Raw genomic sequence first — 20,908 nt, 5'->3', positions numbered from 1 at the left:
GAATTCAAATATAGTCACATTGATGCAAAGGCTGTTTTATCTGTTCTGCCACAAAGGAAAAATGTAAAATAGTTCTGCATCTGAGGATTATAAAGTGAAATCTCATTAGCATATTCCTCATTATCACATTTTGCTGTGCAGCGCATTTTTTTCACTGCTTAGACACAATCTTAGACCCCATTAGTACATTTTCCTGCAGTGTCTTATTTAGTTTTCTGAAAACTCAAGCTCTAAAAGAATTTCACTACAGCTTAAAATAGCACCTGTGGAAGATTAAAGTTTAGATACTTATGAACTTTGCCAGATTTCTAAAATATTGTAGGATAATAAATATCCTTATTTTACTTAACTTAGTAATTTACTGTGTTAAATCTGCTGAGTATGCTAAATTCCTAAGCTTTGATAACAAACGAACAGTGATATATTTACTGAAACATCTTCCGACAAAATATCACCTACTGTAATTTTCTTCAATGAGACAATCACAAAGTCAAGGTATTAATCAGATACTGCTCAATTTTTTGCTTACACCTGATAGTGGCAAAATCCAATTCATTGTACTTTCAAATGATATTATTAAAATGTGTCAGATCAGAGACTTGTCTTTTTTTAAAACCAGAATGGTGATCTCTTGGCTTTAAAAAATTATTTTCATCAGAACTTCTTTTTTTTCTGTTAAAGGGTAGGATGTGTCAAATTTTTTTATTATAGATTTTTATTGTTATATTTGTAACTGTTTCTTACAAACTGGAAATGGTTACTTTTTCCGGCAAAATAATTTTATTTATACAGTAACATTAAAGACTTGATACAGTACAATAAAACTCTTAGTTCAGGATTCACATAATTAGATTCCTCAACTAACTAAAATATATACTCTACTTTCAGGAGGGAAAGGCAAATAATAAACTAAGGTACAGATTTAGTCAAAAAGCCAACTTTCAATGTATGTACTGGTGTCAGCCCAAATCACTGATACTTTGAACATTTATATTATAAAATAAAAAGCCCTAAGTTTAGAAGGGACCTCAGAAGCCATAGAGTACAACCCTGACCTAAAGCTTTAGTCCTAATTTACATCATCCCAAAAAGTGGTCATTTGTTTAAAGAACTACAGAATCTGATAACAAAATTCAGGTTAATATTTCTTCATTACATATACATATATTATTAAAAATGAATTAGATTCTCAATTACCAGATATTTAGTTACATTCACAATTTCCTAATTAATAAGACAAGGAATTATACTATTACACTCTGGAAAGATTTTCAAAAACAGAAGTTTCTGGTTAATCAGAGTGCCTTCCTGCCTAGGAATTCTGATTAATCAAAGTTCTACTGTAATAAGTATACCATAAGTAACTGAACTGAACATGTTAAAACATCTGATTCAAGCATTATCAGGTAAAGGTTATATAGTTTTGGTCTTTCTTGCATCAATAGGTTATACTTCCAAGATTATAAAAGCCAATTGTCTTATACATGTGTATATTATTGATCATTCTCCACAAGTGGAAAAACAATTTAAAACACAAGTATTGCAGATGGTGGGTGCTTATGTGATACATTGTCTTGTAGTCAGGGCTAACAATCTTTAAGCAACTAAGATTTTTCCAGTTTGGCCTATCCAAGCCTAGTCTGACTAGGGACAGGGAAAGGTGTCCTTAATAGAGTGAGTCTATCTTGAAACTAATGTATGGAAAGGCAACTAGATGGTTCAGTGGATACAGAGACAGGCTTGGAGCTAGGAAGACCTGAGTTCAATTCTGGCCTTGAACACTTTCTAGATGTGTGACACTGGGCCAGTCACTTAACTCTAATTGCCTAGCCCTTACCATTCTTCTGCCTTGGAACAAATATTTAATATTCTATTCTAAGCCAGTAGGTAAGGGTTTTTAAAAAAAAGAGTAATGTATAGATTCATTAAATTGTTTTTTTCCATTATATGCCAATTACATTGCTTAGAGATTGTGCCATAATTTGGCTCATGTATTCTTTCTTATTTGTAATTTTAGTTAGTTCTTAATTATGTTATTATAAATTTAAACATGTAAGCAACAAGCGATTTTTTAAGTAAACAAAATAGTAGTATGTTAGAATATCTATAGAAAAACACTTTGATATAATTGAATACAACATTCCAAGAGGTACTTATAAATCATCTTTTCTTAAGTAAAACTGTCTCTTTTATAAATCTTACCAATTTTTAAGTCATCAGTCAGACTTTCTTTTGTAAGATTCAATAGTTCTTTGCCATCAATGTTGTTCATCTTGAAAATATTAACAAGGTCTTCTAGACCTTGTGCACAAAGCCATGATGAAACTTCTTCCTCTGACCAAGTTTCAATAAATTGCTTTGGTTCATGTTCTGGCTTATCTGCTTGAGAAACTACATGAAAAAAAAAATTAAATATGTGTAATTTAAAATGCATTTCCTTAAAAATTTTTTTCATTTATTTCACAGTGATGAATGTCTTTAATCTGTCATTCTATTATTTGTCACCCTTCCAGAAGATTCAAAATTAAACATTTTCCCCAGTAGTTTCCTTTTTTCATCTGACGCATAGATTTTTCTCTTCTATTTTAAGATTGAACAAAGGTGCTTTATTTGCCCTGTTATTTATTAGCATCACTGACAAAAAAAGGGGATATAAGCTAAGCTAGTCATTCCTGCTTCCTGGAGGGGCCAAAATGATGTCCAGAAAACATATTACTTCTAAATATACTTTATTCTTTAGCAGAGAATTCTACAAAATTATAGATATAGGGATTGTGAGAGTATACACACAAACACACATACACTTCAATCAGTTACAATGGCATTTTCCTATACTTTTAATGTTCTTTAGTTATTAATACTGACCTCTCTGAAAAGATTTTTAAAATTATAATATATCTGTGTTTCCTGCTTTATGTTAAGAAAAAGCAATTTAAACAACTTGTCACAAGATTTACTGTATGCTCAAACTAAATGCTGAAAGGTTACAGATAATATCCCTACTAACCTTGACAATGTGCTTTCAGTTCAAATTGCCAGATGTTCACTGTTTTGTCCATCGACCCAGTAGCAAGTAAAAGAATATTGGGTGCAAAGGCACAGGTTGTAACATACCTAGAAAAGAAAAAGAACTAGGAATTTAATATTATATTTTTCTAAATAAGAATTTTTCTTGAATAATATTTACAAAAAGTGTTATTAAGACCACACCTGGTATGTTGCGTCAAAGTGTGAAGAATGTTCCCAGTATTCTGAAAAATGGAAAATGAAAAAAAATTCCTTTGTATAGGCAAAAGGAAATTTGTTGTATATATTCCCAAATATAAGTCTACTGGACACAGATTATGTCTATGTTCTATATGGTATCTATCATTGACATTAATAATAATTAAGAAAAATTAACAAAATATTATAAAATTTGTGAGCTGTCTGTATATGCTTTTAAAATCAACATTTCTAAGGCATTTAGGTAACAGAGTGGATGGAGCACTGAGCCTGGAGTTAAGAAGCCCTGAGTTCAAATTTAGCTTCTGACATTTATAAGCTGTGTGACTCTGGGCTAGTCATTTAATCTTTTGCCTATTTCCTCATCTGTAAAATGGGAAAAATATCAACAACCATTCAGGTTGTTGTGAGGATCAAATGAGATAATAATTGTAAAGCACTTATTGTTATAAGTGCCTAGCATGTAGTAAGGACTATATGAATGTTAGAGAGTATCATCATCATTATTTATGTTTAATGACCACCAACACCCATGGGACCCTTTGATTTTATGTCTCCGTATATCCCTAATATGAGTTATTTGCATCTAAATTTCATATTCCAACACAACAATGGCAATATGAGTTGATGGTTACAAGCTAATGTTATTATATAGACCAGATTTAAAGTCATATATATCTCTTAAGATCCCAGGCAAAGGACTCTTTCTACTATACCACAATGATTAAAAACAAAAACCATTTAGGAGACTTCAGAACAAGGACAGGCAACTGAAAAACAATTTAATAAGTAGCATGGCCCTGTAAGAATGGTAAATTTCATAATTAGAAAGGTTAGTAATTAAAGATCAGGACAAAGAAAAAGATGGCACTGGTGGTATATGCTAGGCTGGAGCCAAGAAGTACATTAAAGAAAGTACAAATCATTGTTGTTAACAGATTAGACAATGACGGCAGTACTAACTTCCTGTTTTGATTCTGTTTTTTAGTCTGAGAAGGCCTTTCAGAATAGGAAAAAAGGGAATAAAACTAATCATCAGGGAAGTGAAACCTAAAAAAATAAGAAAGGAGATGGCAAGAGAATATCTAGTTGGATCAATGAGTTCAATTTGCTGAGTTCTGACAAGTAGTTGTAATACTTTAGACAAATACCAACCTCTTTTGAGCCTCAGTTTCTTCATTTATAAAGTATATTTAATAATACCCTATCTCCCTCCCTCTGGATTGCTGTGAGAACGTTTTGTAAACATTAAAATGCTATGTAAGTTTTAGTTATTGTTATTACCATGGTCTATGATAGAAGTATCAAATATGTGGCACACAACACTCCCAAGTTAGGCTCAAACTACATTAAAATATAATTGGAAAATACTTAACAAAATAAATAAAAAATGTGATAAAACAGATAAAGTCAAGATGAGGTTTTCTAAGTCAATATATATCCATCCACAGGGATTATTATATACAATTTAGTGACCCCTGTTTCTATTTGAATTTGATACCCCAAGTCTAGGAGATACGCAATAAGCACCTAAGAGATATTTGCAGTGAAAATGGAAGAAGGAAAGGAATATAAAGATATTGTAGAGGCAGAATCAATAGAATTCATCAACTGACTGGATATAAGAAATGAGAAAGAGGGAATAGTTAAGTCTGACTCTAAGGTTTTGAGCAGGGTGAATGAAATATGGTGGCATAAAAGAAATAAGTTTAGGGAAAAAAGGCAGGTTTTTGAGAGGAGCAGCATTTAAGGCATGCTGAGTTTGAGATACTGATGGTAAGCTGAAAATATTCAGTCAACAACTGAAATGTCAGACTGAAACTGGGGGATGAGGTCAGTCTGGGAGTAATCTAAAAAAATTTGCAATTGAAGCTATAGAAAATGAATGCATTCAGGAATACTAAAGAAGAAAATATATGTGAGAAAACAGACAAGAGCAATTCCAGCAGATATACCATATATAAAAAGCAGGATAAGTAGTCAATAAAGAGAACATAGAAAGTGTGGCTAGAGAAATTAGTGAAAAAACATGAGAATGGAATAATATAAAAATCAAGGGTGGGTAAAATGTCATCAAGGAGAGCATTATTGACAGTTAAATACTGAAGAAAGAACACAGATGGTGGTGTTTCAGTATAGTGGTGGTGAAGGAAGACAGATTAAAAGCAGTTAAGTATCAATCAAATCAGTAATCAAGTATGGGTGCAGACTACACACTATGTATTCTTTTAAAAAGTTTAGCAGTACTAATAGAAATGCAACAATCAAGAACAATCCCATAGAACTTATGAAAAAGAATGTTATCCACATCTAGAGAAAGAACTATGGAAGTAGAAATGCAAAAGAAAAACTATGATTTATCACTGTTATATGGCTATATGATTTGGGGATGTGGTTTTTAAAATATTACTCAATTACAAATATGAATAATACAGAAAAACTTTTTGAGTAATAAGAGATACCAGTGGAACTGCTTGTCAGCTCTGGGAGGGGGGAGGGAACAGGAGAGAAAATGAATCATGTAACCATGGAAAAATATTCTAAAAAAATAAATAAGAATTTTAAAAAGTATATTTAAAAAAAGTTTGGCAGAAAAGCTTAGGAGAGAGAAAAGAAAGATTGCTTGAAGAAGAAAACAGTGTCAAAGGGAGTTTTTAAAAAAAATGAAATCTGAATTTAGGAAAAGAGAATAGATGAAGCCACTGCATGGTGTAAAAATGAGAGAGGATGTGTGGGAATTTGCATTGTGATCTCTCCTACATTTTTGAATGTTCTCTAGATCATTAGTACCTCCATGCAGCCCTAAAGACATTTTAGTACTTTTCCATTCTAATCCAAATCACATACTACACACCTTGGACCAACCATGTTCAAAAGATTGATTTTCTCTGTAACCAAAGATAATTTAAAGTTGATTGTAATCCTTTGCTCCTGGGAGAACGAAATCTCTACTGACATTATTTGAGGACCAGGTGCTCTATCTTATTCCTTCTGTATCACATACTGTGCTGCACAGTAAGCTTACTGTTGGACTTGACTGCATTTCAAGTATTTTCCTGCTCTAAATTTATGATCCCACAATCTTTGTGGAAAGAGTGCTGGGCCAGGAGTTAGGATAACTCATCTTCCAGAGTTTGAATCTGGTTTCACCAGCTGTGTGACTCTGAGAATGTCACTTAACTCTGTTGGTCTCAGTTTCCTCACCTCCCAAATGGGCTCATGAAGAATTGGGCACGACTGAAAAGCTACTGAACAATATCAACATGATCTCCACATTTCTTTTCCTAAAGCACCTTTTTATTTCCTTTTTTAAAAAATTTAATCTGCTTTCTTAGCGTTTTCTCCAGCACTTTTATTTTTTAATTGAAAATTTTTATTTAATTAATTAATTTTGGATATTTCCCCATGGTTACATGATTCATGTTCTTCTCCCCTACCCCACCCCCGCCCCCTTGTAGCTAAGGTGCAGTTCCCCTGGGTTTTACATGTATCATTGATCAAGATCTATTTCCATATTGATAATTGCACCAGAGTGATTGTCTAAAACACCTTTTTTCATTAAATCATTCCTCTGCTTCAAGATGCACAAATCCCTTCCATTTAGCTTAGTGAACTGAGCCCAGCACTTATCATCTTTCTGTACTCTAGACCTATCTTTCTAATCCAATCTTGCCTATTGTCATTAGCAATAGGAAATGACCCAGCCATACTGGATTCCTCATCCATGAGTTTCAGTTATCTTTATGATTCTAATTCCCAAATAAAATTAAGATAAAAAAAAGATGGTTATGATATTCTTACTATGTCTGAGCTTTATAATTCAGCAATTATACATAACACAAAGTATATTAGTAGGGAAAACTTCACACTGTTGTGTAAAAGTGTTTTCTATTACTGGAAAGTACATGATCTCTTTATCCTTATCTAAGACTTGAATTACCTATATCTGAATATTATAAAATGCTTTAAGTTACTCCTTGAATTGCAGTTTCTTAAATCTCCATTTTCCTATGAAACACTGAATTAGAGCTACATAATATCATAAGAATAATGCAGTCCACCTATGTCCCATTTTACATATGAATAAACCAAGGCCCTGAAAGGTAAAGTAATTTCCCAAGGTCACACAAATAGCAAAAATAGAGTGTTACCCCAGGTCTTCTGAATTATATAACTCAGTGTTTTTTTCCCTAATCAGACTGTCTTGCCAAATCTAAAACAAATAAATAAACAAACAAATAAATAAATAAATGTGTGCATGTATGTATATATATGTGTATATATACATATATGTAAACATATGTATATATTAGGGGCAGCTAGGTGTCTCAGAGGATAGAACATAAGGACTGGAGATGGGATTCCTGGGTTTAAATCTGGCCACAGACTCTTCCTAGCTGTGTGACCCTGGACAAATCACTTAATCTCAATTGTCTAGCCTATACTGCTCTTCTACCTTGGAAACAATACTTAGTACTGATTCTAAGAAAGAAGGTAAGGGTTTGAAAAATATATTAAAATATTTAAAAGAATGACCTCAAATTACTATGTTGCATGCATGTGAAGGAAAGAGTTCTACTTTGATGCTTTACTCTAGGGCAGAGGTGACCCTGAGTTCTCAAAGGCTATGCCAGTAGAATGCAAATTTTGAAAGGTTGTATCAAAATTAAAAAAAAAAAGACTTTAAGTATAACTCTAGCAACAAGATTGTTTTATAAATTAAAAATCTGAGAATCTGTTATGTGCCAGGGACAATGACGATATGGGGATATAAAGACAAAAGCAGAACTGCCTCCACTCTTGAGGGCCTTAACAATTTATCAAAGGAAAACAACATATACTATTATTATCACTACTATTATTGTTGTGTAGACACACATAGAACAAATATAAGATAGTTTTAGGGGTAAGCCATGAGCAGCTGAAAGAATGTGGAAAGGCTTCATACAAAAGGAAGCCACTGTGCAAAGCCAGGAAGGATATGAGGGGGGCTAAGAGGTAAAGGTGAGGAAAGCGTATATTCCTGGCATGGGGCTGAGTAAGTAAAGGCACTGAAACTGAAGATGGATTGCTGTCTGTGAGGGCACTAGGGCCAATGTGGCTTTTAGCACTTTGCATAAAAGAGAGTACTGTAAGGGCTGAAGGATAGCAAGGGGTTAGGTTGTAAGGGCCTTTAAATGCCAAACTCAGTACAACAGCATACTGATGATCTTAACAACATTAACAACCAAAAATGCAGAACAACTCATCCATGTCCATTCATGCTTAGTGACTCTTTCATGTACTCTCCAAGATTCATCACGATTAGCCCATTCAACAAGGTGAGGACTTAACTGACTCCTGATATTCTAAGAATACCAGTGGTTCCCTCTCTCCATCTTCTTTTTCTTCCACATAGTTCTTTAATATTTTTTAATATTGTTCTTCAGAGTTCTTTGCTACTTACACTATAGCTTGTTCCCCCATTGTCCTCTCTGTGTGCTCTTTTTTTTAATATGATGAACATTTATTTTTTTTGACTGATTAATAATTTTTTTAGAAAAGTTAACATGGTTACATGATTCATGCTCCTACCCTCCCCTTCACACTCCCCCCCAATTACCGCCCCACCATAGCCAATGCACATTTCCACTGATTTTAACATGTGTCATTGATCATGACCCACTTCCAAACTGTTGATAGTTGCATTGGTGTGATAGCTTTGAGTCTACATCCCCAATCACGTCAGCCTCAACCCATGAGTTCAAGCAGTTGTCCTTCTTCTGTGTTTCCACTCCTGCAGTTCTTCCTCTGAATGTGGACAGAGTTCTTTTCCATAAGTCCCTCAGAATTGTCCTGGGTCATTGCATTGCTGCTAGTACAGAAGTCCATTACATTCTATTTTACCACAGTGTATTGGTCTCTGTGTACAACGTTCTGGCTCTACTCCTTTCACTCTGCATCAATTCCTGGAGGTCTTTCCAGTTCACATGGAATTCCTCCAGTTTATTATTCCTTTGAGCACAATAGTATTCCATCACCAGCATATACCACAATTTGTTCAGCCATTCCCCAATTAAAGGGTATACCCTCATTTTCCAGTTTTTTTTGCCACCACAAAAAGCACGGCTATAAATATTTTTGTGCAAGTCTGTTTATCTATGATCTCTTTGGGGTATAAACCCAACAATGCTATGGCTGGATCAAAGGGCAGGCATTCTTTTATAGCCCTTTGAACATAGTTCCAAATTGATTTCCAGAATTGTTGGATCAGTTCACAACTCCACCAGCAATGCATTAATGTCCCAATTTTGCCTAATCCTCTCCAACATTCATTACTCTCCCCTTCTATCATTTTAGCCAATCTGCTAGGTGTGAGGTAATATCTCAGAGTTGTTTTGATTTGCATTTCTCTAATTACTACAGATTTAGAACACTTTCTCATGTGCTTATTGATACTTTTGATTTCTTTATCTGAAAATTGCCTATTCACGTCCCTTGCCCATTTATCAATTGGGGAATGGCTTGATTTTTTATACAATTGATTTAACTCCTTGTATATTTGAGTAATTAGACCCCTGTCAGAGTCTTTTGTTATAAAGAACATGTGGACTTTGAACACAGACCCTGAGCGCAGGTGTAGACGTGGACCTTGGCTGGGACCCCGGGCAGAGGGGTGCACGACTGTGGAAGCAGCTCCCTGAGACTGTTAAAGTTGCTTCAGACAGAGGAACAAGCAAGGGGACCACCAGGAGGCTTGACCCTGAGAACAACTAGCCCTGAGACCTCAGGAGGCTAGAGAGCGCAGACAGTATCTGGGTGTGAGGATAAACCTGAAAGGGTGCTGGGCTAAAAATGGCAAGCCATCCACAGGAACCCCAAAAGAGAAAGAGCAACGAGAAGAAATCTGTAACACTTGACAACTTTTACACAGATAAAACACAGACAACAGAGCAAACAGCAGAGGAGAACAAACAAATAATCATATCCAAACCTTCCCAAAATAATGAAAACTGGTCACAAGCTCTTGAAGAGTTCAAATCTGAGATCAAGAGAAATATGGAAGAGATTTGGGCGAGAGAAGTGGGAAATAGCTCAAAAGAAAATTAACAGGTTAGAAGACAGAAACTCCCAATTGGAGAAAGATGCCCCAAAATCAAATGATATGGTAAGCAAATTGGAAACCAAAATCTGGCAAGAAAATAAGTTTAAAAGGCAGAATTTCACAATTGGAAAGTGAGGCAAGTAAATTGAAGACCAGAAATGACCAGATTGAAAAGGAAAACCAGTCTCTAAAGGCTAGAATTGAGCAATTACAAGCTAATGATCTATCAAGACAGCAAGAGCAAATAAAGCAAAGTCAAAAGACTGATAAAATAGAAAGAAACATGAAATATCTCAATGAGAAAAATTGACAGATCAAGAAAACAGGTCTAGAAGAGACAATTTGAGAATCATTGGCCTCCCTGAAAAAGCAGAAATTAATAGAAATTTGGACTCCATACTAAAAGAAATTATTCAGCAAAACTGTCCTGAAGTTCTACAACAAGAGGGTAATATAGACATTGAAATGATCCATAGATCACCCTCTACACTAGACCCTGAAAAGACAACCGCCAGGAATATAATAGCCAAATTCAAGAGCTTCCAAGTTAAAGAAAAAATTTTACAAGCCAGAAAGAGGCAATTCAGATATCGAGGAGCACCAATCAGGATCACACAGGATCTGGCAGCCTCCACACTAATAGACTGCAAGGCTTGGAATATGATATTCAGAAAGGCAAGAGAACTGGGTCTACAACCAAGGATCACTTTCCTATCAAAACTGACTATATACTTCCAGGGGAAAGTTTGGGCATTCAACAAGATAGAAGATTTCCAAGTATTTGCACAGAAAAGACCAGGACTAAATGGAAAATTCGATATCCAACCACAAAAATCAAGAGAAACATGAAAAGGTAAATAAGAAACAGAGGGGAAAGAAAGAAAACTCTTATTTTTAAAATTTGCCTCTTTAAGGGCTTCAATAAGATCTAATTATTTGTATTCCTATGTGGAGAAATGTTATATGTAATTCTCTGTAGTGAACTCCATTCACTACTATAGTATCCACTATTATAGTAATTAGAAGAATTATTCATAAGAGGTTGGAGGACTAAATGGTCTAAGATGATATGGGGGTGGAAAAGAGGGGGGTGAATAGTAGAGGACACCAAGAGAAACTTGAATGAATAAGAAAAATTGGATATTCTATTACACACAAAGAGGGCATGGGAAGGGGTGGGGATGAATACTGTTATAAGAAGGAGAGGAAGAAAGCATTAAGAGGTAATATTTAAACCTTACTCTCAGTGTAATTAACCCTGATAGGGAAGAGTAGTTTTATCCATTAGGATATAAAACTCTATCTAACCCTACTTAGAAAGTCAGAAGGGATAAACCAAGGGGAGCAGGGGAGTGGGGAGGTCAAAAAAGGGAGGGAAGAAAAGGGGGGAGAGAATTCATTAGGCCTTAAAAATGTGTGCTCATTTTTAGTTCTCAAATGCAGTTGTACTTCTTTTGCTGCCATATAGCAACAGTTGGGAGTATGTTAGTATTGAAAAGATGGACTCTTGTTCTTATGGAAAGTCTGTAGTAAGGAAAAGAACTGCAATTTCTTGAAAACAATCCAATGGACTCCTGTTTGATTCTGGGACCAACTCACTGTTCATCTGTACTGTCTGACCCATCTCTACCTACTGTCTGTCAAACTTGATAGTGCCCATATGAAAGCAAGGAGAAATTTGGACAACAGTTATTCTTCTCCTTGTTCTTTTCTGTGAGGATAAGTTCAAACTCCTTTGAGATTACAAAGCTCTTCCAGGAGGCTCTGAAATATCCTCAGAAGTAGTCAGTTCTATTTCATGTGTAAGTAGGAAGTTCTTCATTTATAGGCAATATCTCCTCAACCTTGCCTCAGAGATTCATCTCCTCCATCACAGATGCAAATACACATCTTTCTCCATGTGCTATGGTTCTCTTGATGTTTATTATCAGAACAAATCATAGCATGGAGTTATTTTTGTTTTATCTTCCAAAGTATCTTAAATGTATGGAAGGATGATATAAACCAGCAATTTGGTCTATCAACGCAAAAGTTTCTTTGAATAAATAATGAGTACAATGGGATTTATATTCTTTACATCTTTTAGCTGACTGTGAAACAACAGAAATGTGATCTATTAATAAATATTGCTTGTAAAAGCATGCTAGCATCCCTTCTAATACTCTCATTGAAGATGCTCTTAATTAAAGGATTGGTAACCCTCAAAGACTTTGTGATAGCTAGGATAATAGGCAGTAGGTTGGGAGGCATTGATGTTTTTCTTCATCACCTTTTGAAGTACTGAAAAGGTTTGAAATTTTCCCCCTGGCTTTGGCATCTCCTCCTTATTAAGATTTACCATACCAGTCCCTTACTGTCCTCACAACTCTATCAATTATAGTAAAGATTTCTATACATACTTCATCAACCCCAGCTACTTTCCCCCTTCTTTGTTCTCTTTAGCACCATTTTTACCTTCTCCATAAGTACATCTAGGACTATGATGTTGTGGTCTAAGTGTGGTATCTCCACACTCTTTCATGGAGAAAACAGGTTGTTAAAATATGTTTTATAATTATGTTCCCTTTTTATTCTGTTAAAAATTCTTTCTTTTTTTAAAATTCTGAATTTCTTTTGGATGACTTTGCTCAATTAGATATGTTCCTAGTTTTCTTAGACTGGTTTTACTTTCTACTTCTTCTCTGCTTTATGAGACTATAATGCTCATAATCATCAATTATCCTTCTTCATCAGATTTTACAATTGAATTCATATTCTAACCTGGTGTTGTTTTGGCAACCATATCTTTCTGGCAAGTTAGAGGTTTGCTGACTAAGGTGTTTTCTGGATTCTTTGATATTTCTTGTGGCAATTAATTAACACTGGTTAAACTTATGGTAACTAATTTACTTTGCTTAAATGGTGAAAAGTGAATTTATATTTTATTCTGCCGTTAAGAGAAAGGCTTTAGAGTTTAATGAGTAGGGTTAGGAGATGATCAGATTTGTGGGAAAATCATTTGACAACTAGACCAGAGGGGTGAAATTTAAAGAAGCTTAACACCAGGAACTTGGCCACTAAGTGTTAAACTGCTATCATATCAGGTTCATAGCCACTCATGAAGATGGTCTACTAAGCTCTGGAAAGGTCAATATTATGCCAATAGAAGATTTACTGAAAACGGCAAAATCATAAGTCTCTGAAAATCTGAAGTAGTAAAGTATTTAAGAATACATACTAACACAGAAAAAGGACTGAATAAATTTGTCATCTTAGGTAAACTAGGTTTAAAGGAGAACAACCTGGTATTTTTTCTTCTAAATATATATGCATGTACCATGTTAGGTTCTGAAATACTTACAGGTTCATACACAATCACAGATTTGTCCACAGATCTTTAAAAAAGAGAAAAAGAAAAATTTGTGGGAATGTTTTTATAAGTAGAAAAAAATTTAAATTTACATAAACTGTATCTAAACATTACCATTTTGATAAGGAAAAAGAAGTTTAAACATGTATGTACATTTCAAATCAAAAAACAACTTAAAAATAAACATATGAAACAGAATATAGGGGATAATAATAGCAAATCATTCTAATGGTATAAAGAATTAGTCATAATCAATTTTTCAAATACATAATTATTCTCCAAAATGGAAAATAATCTTATTAAAAGACTAATATGTGTTAGGTGCAATTGACAAACAGCTGTAATCAGAACAGACATCTGTGAAGCAAAAAAATTTTTTTTAATACATTTCTAGTTCTTGAAAAGTAATGGATCAAACAAGAAAGAAACATTAGAAAAACAGTTATTGTTTGCTAGGTGATGTACGATTATAAATAATTCTGCATTATGATATCTTTTTAAATATATAATTCTAAATTTGGTCTTGCGGTCACATGTACTATTCTTAAAGATGGACTAAAGAGTCACTTGAAATCCCTCTAAAGGGCAGGAAGTCTCTTATAAACGAAATTTTATACATTAAAAGGAAGTGCTCTCTAATTTGTTATTTTTCCTCTTTATGAAAGACAATACCAAAATTTATATCTTTACTAATATAGATTGATAGCAGGTAAAAGGTATGTATTATCTAAAACAAAGACTATGACAACATGTTCTGCAGTAATAATGATATTATTTGGGGGCAGCTGTGTGGCTCAGTGGATTGAGAGCCAAGCCCAGAGACAGGAGGTCCTGGATTCAAATTTGACCGCAGAAACTTCCTAGCTGTGTAACCCTGGGCAAGTCACTTAAACCCCATTGCCTAGCCCTTACCATGCTTCTGCCTTAGAACCAATGCACAGTATTGATTTTAAAATGGAAGGTAAGGGTTAAAAAAAATTAATGATTTTATTTACCGATTTAAAGCAATATCTCAAATGGCTGAACAAATTATGATGTTAGAATGTAGCAGAATATAATAACTGTGCCTTAAGATATGGCAAAAGGGATGATTTCAGATAAACATGAGAAGACTTGTAAGAACTTAACACAGAGTGAAATATGGAGAACCCAGAAAACAATTTATACAATGATCACAATATAAAGCAAAACTACTAAGAGATATCTAAGAGTTCTGATCAATAAACAACAATGACTCTGAAAATGGTACCCCATTTTCTAACAAAGGTAATGAACTCAAACAATATATATATATATTTCTGGACATGAACAGTGTTGTGATTTTTAAAAATTATGTATATTTGATACAATAGTTTTGTTTTTCTTTCTCTCAATTTTTGGGGGAGAGTTAGAGGATTTGGGGAAGAAAAGGCAGAAGGGTCTAGGGTTACCAAAAATTTTTAAAGTAATAAGAAAAGGATGATTTTAAAAAATTCACTGAAGAGATGGTAGGCCACTAGACAAACAAAAGAAGTTAGCTTGCATAGCATGTTAAACTGTTGTATATGTGGAAGAAGAAGCAAACTATGTGCTGTAGATTTGCAGCGATATGGGCAAACAAAAAACCTTGCTAAATGGGTCTATGAATTTATGCCACATAATCTTAACTGGACCTTCTCTCCTACAAGGTAATCCTTTTACATCTCCTTAATTGATTCATATCCTAATTGCCATAGTAGCTTTCCCCAAATTTTTTCATCTCTCCTCAAACTTCACATAGTTCCTTCTCTTGCCACCTTTTTAACTGAGAACCTGCTTCATATATTTCACTTAAAAATAAAAAAACAAAAAAACAACTGAAGCACTTCCCAGAGAGCTCCTTCTATCTCTTCCTCATTTTCACATCATAGGAAAAACAGGAGGAATTACAGCACTATAATGGACATGCTACCATTTCAATCTAAAGAAAATGAAACGAAAACAAAAAAGCAGTGAGAGAACTTTGGAGAACAAGGTTCATTAATTTCACATAGCACACATTTTAAAAGTGAAACTATTTCATCATATATGTAATAATTTTTTTGTATTATTTCCTAAGAAGACAGCCTTTAGACTTGAAAACAGCTCATTTTATTATATTGCCAGTCTTCCCTAACTCAAAATATAATTAAATTACAACAAACAAATTAAATAGCTTACCCTGAAACTAATATCTGACCATCGTAAGAAAAAGCACAAGACAGAACTGGAGCAGAGTGTCCACTCAGTGTACATTTATACTTCAATTCAAAACCTGCAATTAATATAGTAAGATAAATGGTAAAATAATATTTAGAATTTCAAATACCATATATTGAAAGCAAAAACTTTATAACATTCTGACAATTTTTAGTAAGCACAAATCTCATTAACTATAAATATATCAATTAGTTTTAAATATCCCAAATAAAGCTAATTATGAATATTTAAAAATAAAATGTTATTAAGTGGTGGAAAATACATACATTTTTCTAACTTTCTGGGAAAAAAACCCCAAACAACTAAACGAGGTACCAACAATAGTACTGTGGCTATTTCTTCACAAATCAATGACTAATCTCAAATCTTCCTAGGGAATCAATACAATTCTTCAAATCTTTAAAAGATAATAAAAAATAGGTGTTAATGATATGAAAAAGTAAACTGATGTTAAACCTTTTTTAGATAATGTTTGTTTTATTTTTTGCATATTTTTCTAGATTACATATAGATACAATTTTAATAATTGTTTTCTGACATTTTGCAATCTATGTTCTCTCCCTCCCTCTCTTCCCTTTCTTCTTCCCAAGACAGAAGATAATATATGGTTACATATACTATCATGCACTATATAATTCCATGTTTACCATGTTGTGAAAGAAGATACATATTGCTTATACTAGAGAATAATTCAAAGAAGAAATAAAGGGGAAAATGGTATGTGTATGCTTCAATCTACATTCAGAGTCCATCAGTTTCTTCTATGGTGTTACCATAGACAGCCTTTTTCATCATGAATCTCTTGAAGTTGTCCTGGATCTTTGTATTGCTGATAATAATTGATCATTGTACATTTTTGCTGTTACTGTGTAGTGTTCTCCTGGTTCTGCTCACTTTATTTTGTATCACTTCATATAAAATGTTCAAGGTTTTTTTTTTTGTAATCATCTTGTATAAAATGTTTCTAATTTTTTTCTTCTTTCTAAGTTACACATTTCACTTTGCAATATAAAATTTTGTTTGCAACTAGCCCAAACACAAAATAATCTTGAATGGAAATAAATATCTCAAACTATTCATAAAGTGGTATTGTGAAATCTTCTTTACTTCACCTTTAAAAGATTATGATTTTGTTAGTGAATATTCTTTCCCAATGCAAATTAAAACCCTTCCATGATTCTTTTACAAAATATTATAATTAATATACATATAGCAATGCATTTTGTGGTGGCAAAAACAGGAAATAAATTGACTGCCCATTAAGAAAAAAATGGCTAATTTTAAAAGGAATTTGGAATTATAACCAAAATTTGTTCAACTCTGACCAAACTATTGATCCAGTGATACCACTATTAATTCTATACTCCCAAAGAGATCAAAGAAACTGGAAAAGGGTTCACATGTTCAAACAAATTTTAGTGGCTTTTTCTGTAGTGTGGAAGAACTGGAAACTGACAAGATGCCCATCAACTTGGAAATGGCTGAACAAGTGAGGGTATGTGAATGTGATGGAATGTTTGTACTGTAAGGAATGATGATGGGGATGGTTTCGGAAAAACCTAGGAAGACTATAATGAAATGATGTTGCAAAGCAAAGTGAGAAGACTCTAGAGAACAAGTTATACAATAACAAAGATTTTATAAAGATAAACAACTTTGAAAGATTTAGGAATTTTAATTAAAATAAAGATCTATCACAATTCTAAAGGATTCATGATGAAGCATGTTCCCCATCCTACAAGAAGACAGTTGATAGACTTGGGAATGAAGACTGAGCATTTTTTGTTTTTGATGTGGCCAATGAGGGAATTTGTTTTTGCACAACTATACATATTTGTAATAGTTTTTCTTGCTTTCTCAGTAGGAGTGGGGAAGGTATGGATTGAGAGAAAGAGAATGTAAACCTAAAAATAAAATAAAATTGAATTTTTAAATAAAAGTAAAAAATTAAAAACAACACCAAAAAAAGAGAAATGGCTAAACAAATTATGGTATATGAATGTAATGAGTACAATTAAATATTGCAAGATAGAAATGATGACCATGAGGAATCTGGAGAAGTATGGGAAAATCTGTGTTAACTCAGGCAGTGTGAAATAGGAAAAGAATATACAGAATAACTACAGTAACATAAACAAATAAATGCTAATAGTTGAGAGATTATAATAACCATTGTTGGCCCTGAGAACTAAGCAATGAAATATTTTCTCAGATCAAAGGTTACAGATTTTTAATGCTGCATTATGAGATGGGGCCATTCTGTTATCTGTTTTTACTTACCTATTTTTTTCTGTTTTATAACTATGTTCAAAAGAAGCAGAGAAAGGTATATCAAGAAATGGATGGACTGAAAAAAGCCCCAAAGGCATTGACACAATTTTAAAGAAAAGAAAAAAAGAACATTCTACTTTTAATATTTCCTATTTTTAAAAAAGAAAGCTTAAAAAGTAATATATAAAATAATTAATAAACTGGTTAGTCTATCAAAATCATGTTAAAAACCAATCAATTTATATTGAGAGCAAAAGCTTAATTTCCTTTCTCTCTTTTTTAAAAACCCTTATTGTCTGTCTTCAAGGCAGAGAAGTGGTAAGGGCTAGGCAATTGGGGTTAAGTGACTTGCCCAGGGTCACTCAGCGAGGAAGTATCTGAGGTCATATTTGAACCCAGGACCTCCCTGTCTCTAGACTTGGCTCTCAATCCACAATGAGCCACTCAGCTGCCCCACAAAAGCTTAATTTCAATTCACTATTGTGTCAATATAAAAAACAAACAAAACACTCGTTTGATATATTAGCTACCTCTAATGAGAACAGCTACCAATCAAACAAAATCCTGTTCTTTATCTTCAATCCTACTTCCAAAGTTTCCATCCCTCAGTTCTTTGTTGCCTTTTACCCCTCCATTAGATATACTCTTTTCTCTTCCTCATCTTGATCCTTTGGTAAACCAACTTAACTTTACATTGTCCTATTCCTGAGACCCTTTCTCTTATTCTATTTTTTCTTGCCAAGCCTCAGCCTTGAATTACTCTCATCATCTCTCAGCTGCCTTCACTCCTATTCATAAGATGCTAAATAAAGCTAAAGAAAATTTCATAACTGTGCTAAATAGGTTCACTTAAAGTTTGTTATATAAACTCAATTGAGCCCTCACTGTGGCAAGGTAATCTTTTTTACATACCTAATTGATTCACTATTCTACTCATTATAGAGGCTTTTCTGTAATTTCCCCTCTCTCCTCAAATCTCTCATATCTTCCTTTTTCCCAATCCTCTCAGTTAAGAATGTTGCCTCCTATTTCACCTGAATTTGAAGACATTGCCTGAAAGTTCCCTCTTATTCTCTTCTGCCTCATCTGATATCACTCATAGGCCTCCTGCCATTACCTTCTTCACCAATGCCTTATACAAAGAAGTGGCCCTCCTCATCACCAAGGTAAACCCTTTGCAATGTACATGTACAAATAAACATGTACAAGTAGCTCCATTCTACTCTTTCTTCTCTACTACTTGGAAGTCTTTATTATCCTGACTCTCAGTTTTAATTTCTGTTTATGGACTGCTTCCCACAAACATCTCGTGTCTCTCCAGTCTTCAAAATACTCACTTGATACATCCATCTCCATTACTTACTATCCCTTATCTCTCCTTCCTTCTATGTCTAAACACCTTGAGCAGGACAGCTAAAATTTTTGTTTCCACTTCCTTTTCCTTTTACTGTCACCTTAATTCTGTATAGTGTCTTCCAACTCAAACTGTTCTTTTCAAAGTTATAATGATCTCTTAAATGCCAAATGTAATGGCCTTTTCTGAATCCTTACCCTTCTTGACCTTTCTAAAGTTTTTGACACTGTTGATAACTCTCTCTCTTTGATACTCTCTTCTCTACATTTTCATGACACTGTTCTCTCCTGGTACCCTTCTGACCTGACTACTTCTTCTCTGTTTCTTTTGGATCTTCATCCAGGCCATGCCTAACCATGAATATCTCCTTAGTATCTGTCCTGGGTCCTTTTTCCTTCTCCCTCTAAACTATTTCACTTGGTGACTTCACTAGGCATCATTATCTCCATTTATATCTAGTTTATCCAATCCTAACTTCTCTCTGCTGACCTCCATATTTACATCTCCAAACACTTACTAGACATATTGACCTAGAAGTCTCATATTTATCTTAAATTTATCATGTCCAAAACTGAACTCATTATCCTTATGCCCAAACCATCCCTTCTTCCTAACTTTTTTATTACTGCAGTGGCCTTCACCATCTTCCCAGTCACACTCAAGTTCACCCCTCCCCACTCTTATTTGGCATTGAAAGGCTTACATAAAACTCTTACCTTCAGAGTTTGCACACACAAATTATATATTCCTTGAAGACACTTCAACTCCTGACTTAAGGTATTTTCATTGGTTATACCCTGTATCTGGACTATTTAACATCCTCATTTCTTGTCTTCCAGTTTCCTTTAAGTTCAAGCTAAAATCCAACCTGCAATAAAATGTCTTTCCCATACTTTATAACATTAGTACCTTCCTCTGTGGGTTATCTCCAGATTATCTTGTATAGATCCTAATTGTACAGAGTTGCTTTCATGCTATCTCTCTCATTAGAATGAGTTCCTTAAGAGAAGGGATGGTCTCATGCCTTTGTATCTCTAGCACTTAGCACAACACCTAGCACATAGTAGGTGTATAATAAATATAGAGCTGAGTAAAATGTTAAGACCAGAAGAATCTCAATCATGAAATACAAAAATCACATATATTATTATCTACACATATATATGTAGATGGATATTGGCTAAAGTCAATTCATATTAGTCCATTAAAACTTATGAATATTATTCATAGGATCACAGACCTAGATTTGGAACAGACTTTAGATGCCATCTGGTTCATATCCCACAGATGCAGACGTGAGGCCCATGGAAGTTAAATGACTAGCAAAAAGCCACACAAGTAGTTATTTTATTTGCAATCAAAGCTACCATTTGCAAAATCTTCTCCCATTTGTCACTTTGTTCTTTAA

The 20,908-nt window shown here is 33.8% G+C and overlaps 1 protein-coding gene across 4 annotated transcripts in view; it reads right to left on the bottom strand.

Moving 5' to 3' along the window:
• WDSUB1 (WD repeat, sterile alpha motif and U-box domain containing 1) overlaps nucleotides 1-20,908 on the bottom strand; it is an 80,258-nt gene that overhangs the window by 30,270 nt on the left and 29,080 nt on the right. For 2 of the 4 annotated variants that reach the window (XM_044669848.1, XM_044669849.1), the window contains exons 4-8: nucleotides 15,837-15,930; nucleotides 13,650-13,683; nucleotides 3,211-3,251; nucleotides 3,008-3,114; nucleotides 2,203-2,382 (exon numbers count right to left, since the gene is read on the bottom strand). In XM_044669848.1, coding sequence (XP_044525783.1) covers nucleotides 2,203-2,382; nucleotides 3,008-3,114; nucleotides 3,211-3,251; nucleotides 13,650-13,683; nucleotides 15,837-15,930 — 456 coding nt within the window. The remainder of the gene's footprint in view (nucleotides 1-2,202; nucleotides 2,383-3,007; nucleotides 3,115-3,210; nucleotides 3,252-13,649; nucleotides 13,684-15,836; nucleotides 15,931-20,908) is intronic. The other 2 variants (XM_044669850.1, XM_044669851.1) reach the window with 1 other exon arrangement.

Source organism: Gracilinanus agilis, chromosome 3, assembly GCF_016433145.1.
Source record: "Gracilinanus agilis isolate LMUSP501 chromosome 3, AgileGrace, whole genome shotgun sequence".
NCBI classification, from domain to species: Eukaryota; Metazoa; Chordata; class Mammalia; order Didelphimorphia; family Didelphidae; genus Gracilinanus; species Gracilinanus agilis.
Note: the sequence above shows the minus strand (reverse complement) of the source record. Positions and strands in the feature narration are given on the sequence as shown.